This window comes from Aegilops tauschii, chromosome 5 (genome assembly GCF_002575655.3).
Source record: "Aegilops tauschii subsp. strangulata cultivar AL8/78 chromosome 5, Aet v6.0, whole genome shotgun sequence".
In the NCBI taxonomy this organism is placed as follows: domain Eukaryota; kingdom Viridiplantae; phylum Streptophyta; class Magnoliopsida; order Poales; family Poaceae; genus Aegilops; species Aegilops tauschii.
Genome location: NC_053039.3, coordinates 402,663,432 through 402,666,583, shown reverse-complemented (window position 1 = coordinate 402,666,583; position 3,152 = coordinate 402,663,432). Strand labels below are relative to the sequence as shown.

The window sequence follows — 3,152 nt, the reverse complement described above, 5'->3', positions numbered from 1 at the left end:
CTTACGGTGATAATTGGAGTGATGCCATTTCGCACCCCGATTTTTGTACTTGCTTCACAAAAAACACCCATTTTTGACACTTAGAAAATGGAAATTGATTTTTTTATAAAAAAGTAGGAAACTCTATTTGGCAACATTTTTTGTAAAGTCAAGATGCACCTATGTGTCTAATTTGGGAACATTATAATAAACTATCCAATTAATATGGCCATAACCTTGGTCATTTGAGACTATATAAATACTTGGCAAGCCAAAAAGTATAATTAATATGGCCTGAAATGAAAGGGTTTTCAACACGGAAATTGTCCGTCTCGTCAAAATGAACAACTTTGATTTTTGGTCCATCTTCATCCGAGGTCGTATGCAACCTCTACAACCAAAACTGTGCAGTTTAGCGAAGACATCCTTTTGCCAAGTGTGACACTCGGTAAAGACCTCTTTTTGCCGAGTGTAGCACTCGGCAAAGCCCTGTTTGCCGAGTTTTGTTATTTTACCGAGTGTTTTGTCCACGACACTCGGCAAAGTGCCTATTTGCCGAGTTTTGCGTTTTTGCCGAGTTAAGCACTCGGCAAAGATACTATTGCCGAGTGTCCGACATAATGCACTCGGCAAAGAGCCTAATGCTCGGCAAAGAGGAAAATTCCAGTAGTGTAAATTTTACACTTTAATCAAATCTTATAGGCAAACTAAAAAGAAACGGAGGGAGTATGACCAGACCATGATAAAATGGAATACAAGCGCTAGAGGGCGGAAAACCGTTTAGTTTCCGGGTCAACCCTTTCATCAAACTTTACACTTGAGGGAGTACTACCCCTTTCGGATTCTCCAATCAACGATGGTTCTCATCCCTGATTATGAGGCCAAATCAATAGCCTGCAGAGCCGTGTGCTGTGCTGTTCCAACTTCTAGCTCTCCGTCACCGAGCCATTACAAATGACGGTCAACTATCTCCTCCTCGTCCTCACCGTATTCATGGCGACTCTGTTTTCAACATCTGCATCGGAAACAAGGAAACTACTGCAAAGAGGGAAACGAAAGGTTTGGTGCCGGCCTTTATAAACCACATCGAACAATGCCGATTCATTCGCCCTGCTGCTCTGCGGACGCAAAGACGCCGTCGTGTCAAGGTTCGTCAGACCCATCATCTCTTCACGGTGTACCCTAGTAGTAATTTTTTTGACACCAATCTTTGTTTTCAGGTGTTCCAAGGAAATGGAGCTGCAGCCAGACGCCCCGTCGGCGCCGGTGCCATCAGGGAGGGACTGGTCGGAGCTGCCTCTCGATGTGCTTACTTCGGTCTTCGCGGGGCTCGGCGCCGTCGAGGTTCTCATGGGCGCTGGCTTTGTGTGCCACTCATGGCTAGAGGCGGCCAAGGCGCCTGTGCTCTGGCGCAAGGTGGACATGGGGCGCGGGCCGCGGGACAAGGAGGTGGTGGAGAAGAAAGGAGGTATTGATTCAGACGACCCAAACCACTTGAGCAAGAGCGCACAGGTGATGTGCGCAATGGCGAAGGTGGCCGTGGACCGATCCGACGGGAAGCTGCAAGTGTTTGTGGGGGCGAACTTTGTTACTGATGAGATCCTCAATTACATCGGGGCCAGGTACTCGCCCTTTTAATACAGATTTCCAGTGTTGAGACTTGTTTTGAACTGCGTACGTGACTCTTGCAGTACAGAACAACGAATCGTACCTCACTCTTGCAATATCCTTTTCTTGTGTTTCACCCATGGATATAGACATATAGTGCTGCTGTTTTTTACGGAAGTGTCTCTGTATTTGTTTGTGGCCTTTTTAGATCATGTTGTCATTTTGTATTTTTGTTTAGACTTTTTTTTACTTAGCAATTGTACTTCTATTTATTGTCCACTTCTGCTTCGGTACACCCCCCTTAAACACATCAAGGGCTGAGATTCCCCCATACCCCTTCGCTGCTAGGGGCATGATCGTCTTATGTAAAAAAAAGTAACCCCGCGCGTCCATGCCGATACCCCCGCGCGCCTGTGTATACGCGGCTGTGGGACAAGCCGAGCCGCCTGGCAACCGTGAGGACGCGAGCTGAGCCAAGCAGTTAGCATCCATGGGTCCAGTATGTCAGATGCAGGGTGTGTTTTTTTTTTTAAAAGTCGGCGTTGACCGGTGGGGGCGTACGTGTGGACGTGGCGCGGACGGCCGTATCGTGGTGCAATAAACTGCTTTGCAGTAATTGCGGCGTGCATGCAGGCGCCGACTGCTTGCGGCTGATCTCCTGCCGCCCGCCTGCTGCCCTCGTAGTCCGCGCCCTCCACTGCCGCGCGTGCGGCGACCGGGCGCCTGTCGCCAGCCTTCCGCCTCGGGCCGGCAGTTGACGCGACCGGTCGGCTGCCGCCGCTGCGGCGATCGCCCGCCCGCCTTCAGATGCCACCGGCGCATCGGCTGCCGCGCCTGCTGTCCTCGCGCCTTCCCACACCCCCGCTGCCGCACCCAGACGCCATCGATGCCTCGCGTGCCGTGCCTTCACACGCGACCGCTGTCACGCGTGCTGCCAGCCGCACGCCTCTTCCTCGTAGCGCGCGCCACCGACGGCTTGCCCGCCCACCTCCCTCCCCGCCGTCTATAAAAGGCCGTGCCAGCCCTCTCCACGCCGTGCCATCTCCCTCGCCCGCCCATCTCTCTTCCTCTCCTCGCCCGCCCATCTCCCTCTCCTCGCCGGCAATGTCTTCCAGCGACTCCGACGAGGGCGCGTGGCCGGGCGGCGTCTGGCCGCTGAGCCTCACCATCGGCGACACGGAGGATCTGGCCCGGTTCCGCCTGATGGTGCCGCCGGCAGCCAAGGTGCCGGGGCCATGGCGGATCGGGGCGGACGGCATCCCCACCATGGGATCGCCGCCGACGAGGGAGCAGCTCCGCGCCTTCCCTGGCGGCCGGTACAACCGGAGGGCCCGCCGTGGGTTCTGGCGCGGGAAGAACTTCAACGTCGTCCTCGGCGCGTTCAGGGACTCGGTGGCCGGCCTCCCCGTCGGGGACATTACCGGCAAGGTCGGCACTTCCCGTGGTCGTCGCCGCCACGGCCCACCTCCAGCCGCCCCAACTGCCCCGGCACAGCAGGCGCCCCCTGCCCCGGCGCTGGTCGAGATCCCGCCGGCGCAGGCCGCCCTCGCGCAAGACGGAGACCC

The 3,152-nt window shown here is 55.3% G+C and overlaps 1 protein-coding gene across 1 annotated transcript; it reads left to right on the top strand.

Annotated features, from left to right (window-relative positions):
• Nucleotides 1–969: 969 nt before the first annotated feature.
• Nucleotides 970–1,859, top strand: LOC109754437 (F-box protein SKIP19-like). Its single transcript, XM_020313348.4, has 2 exons — nt 970–1,127; nt 1,200–1,859. Exon 2 carries the CDS (start codon nt 1,213–1,215, stop codon nt 1,615–1,617), a length of 405 nt encoding a protein of 134 aa, XP_020168937.1. The 5' UTR covers nt 970–1,127; nt 1,200–1,212; the 3' UTR covers nt 1,618–1,859.
• The last annotated feature ends 1,293 nt before the right edge of the window (nt 1,860–3,152 follow it).

Bases quoted from the DNA above. Each gene is read 5' to 3' on its own strand.
- LOC109754437 (XM_020313348.4), top strand. From the start codon at position 1,213: ATGGAGCTGCAGCCAGACGCCCCGTCGGCGCCGGTGCCATCAGGGAGG.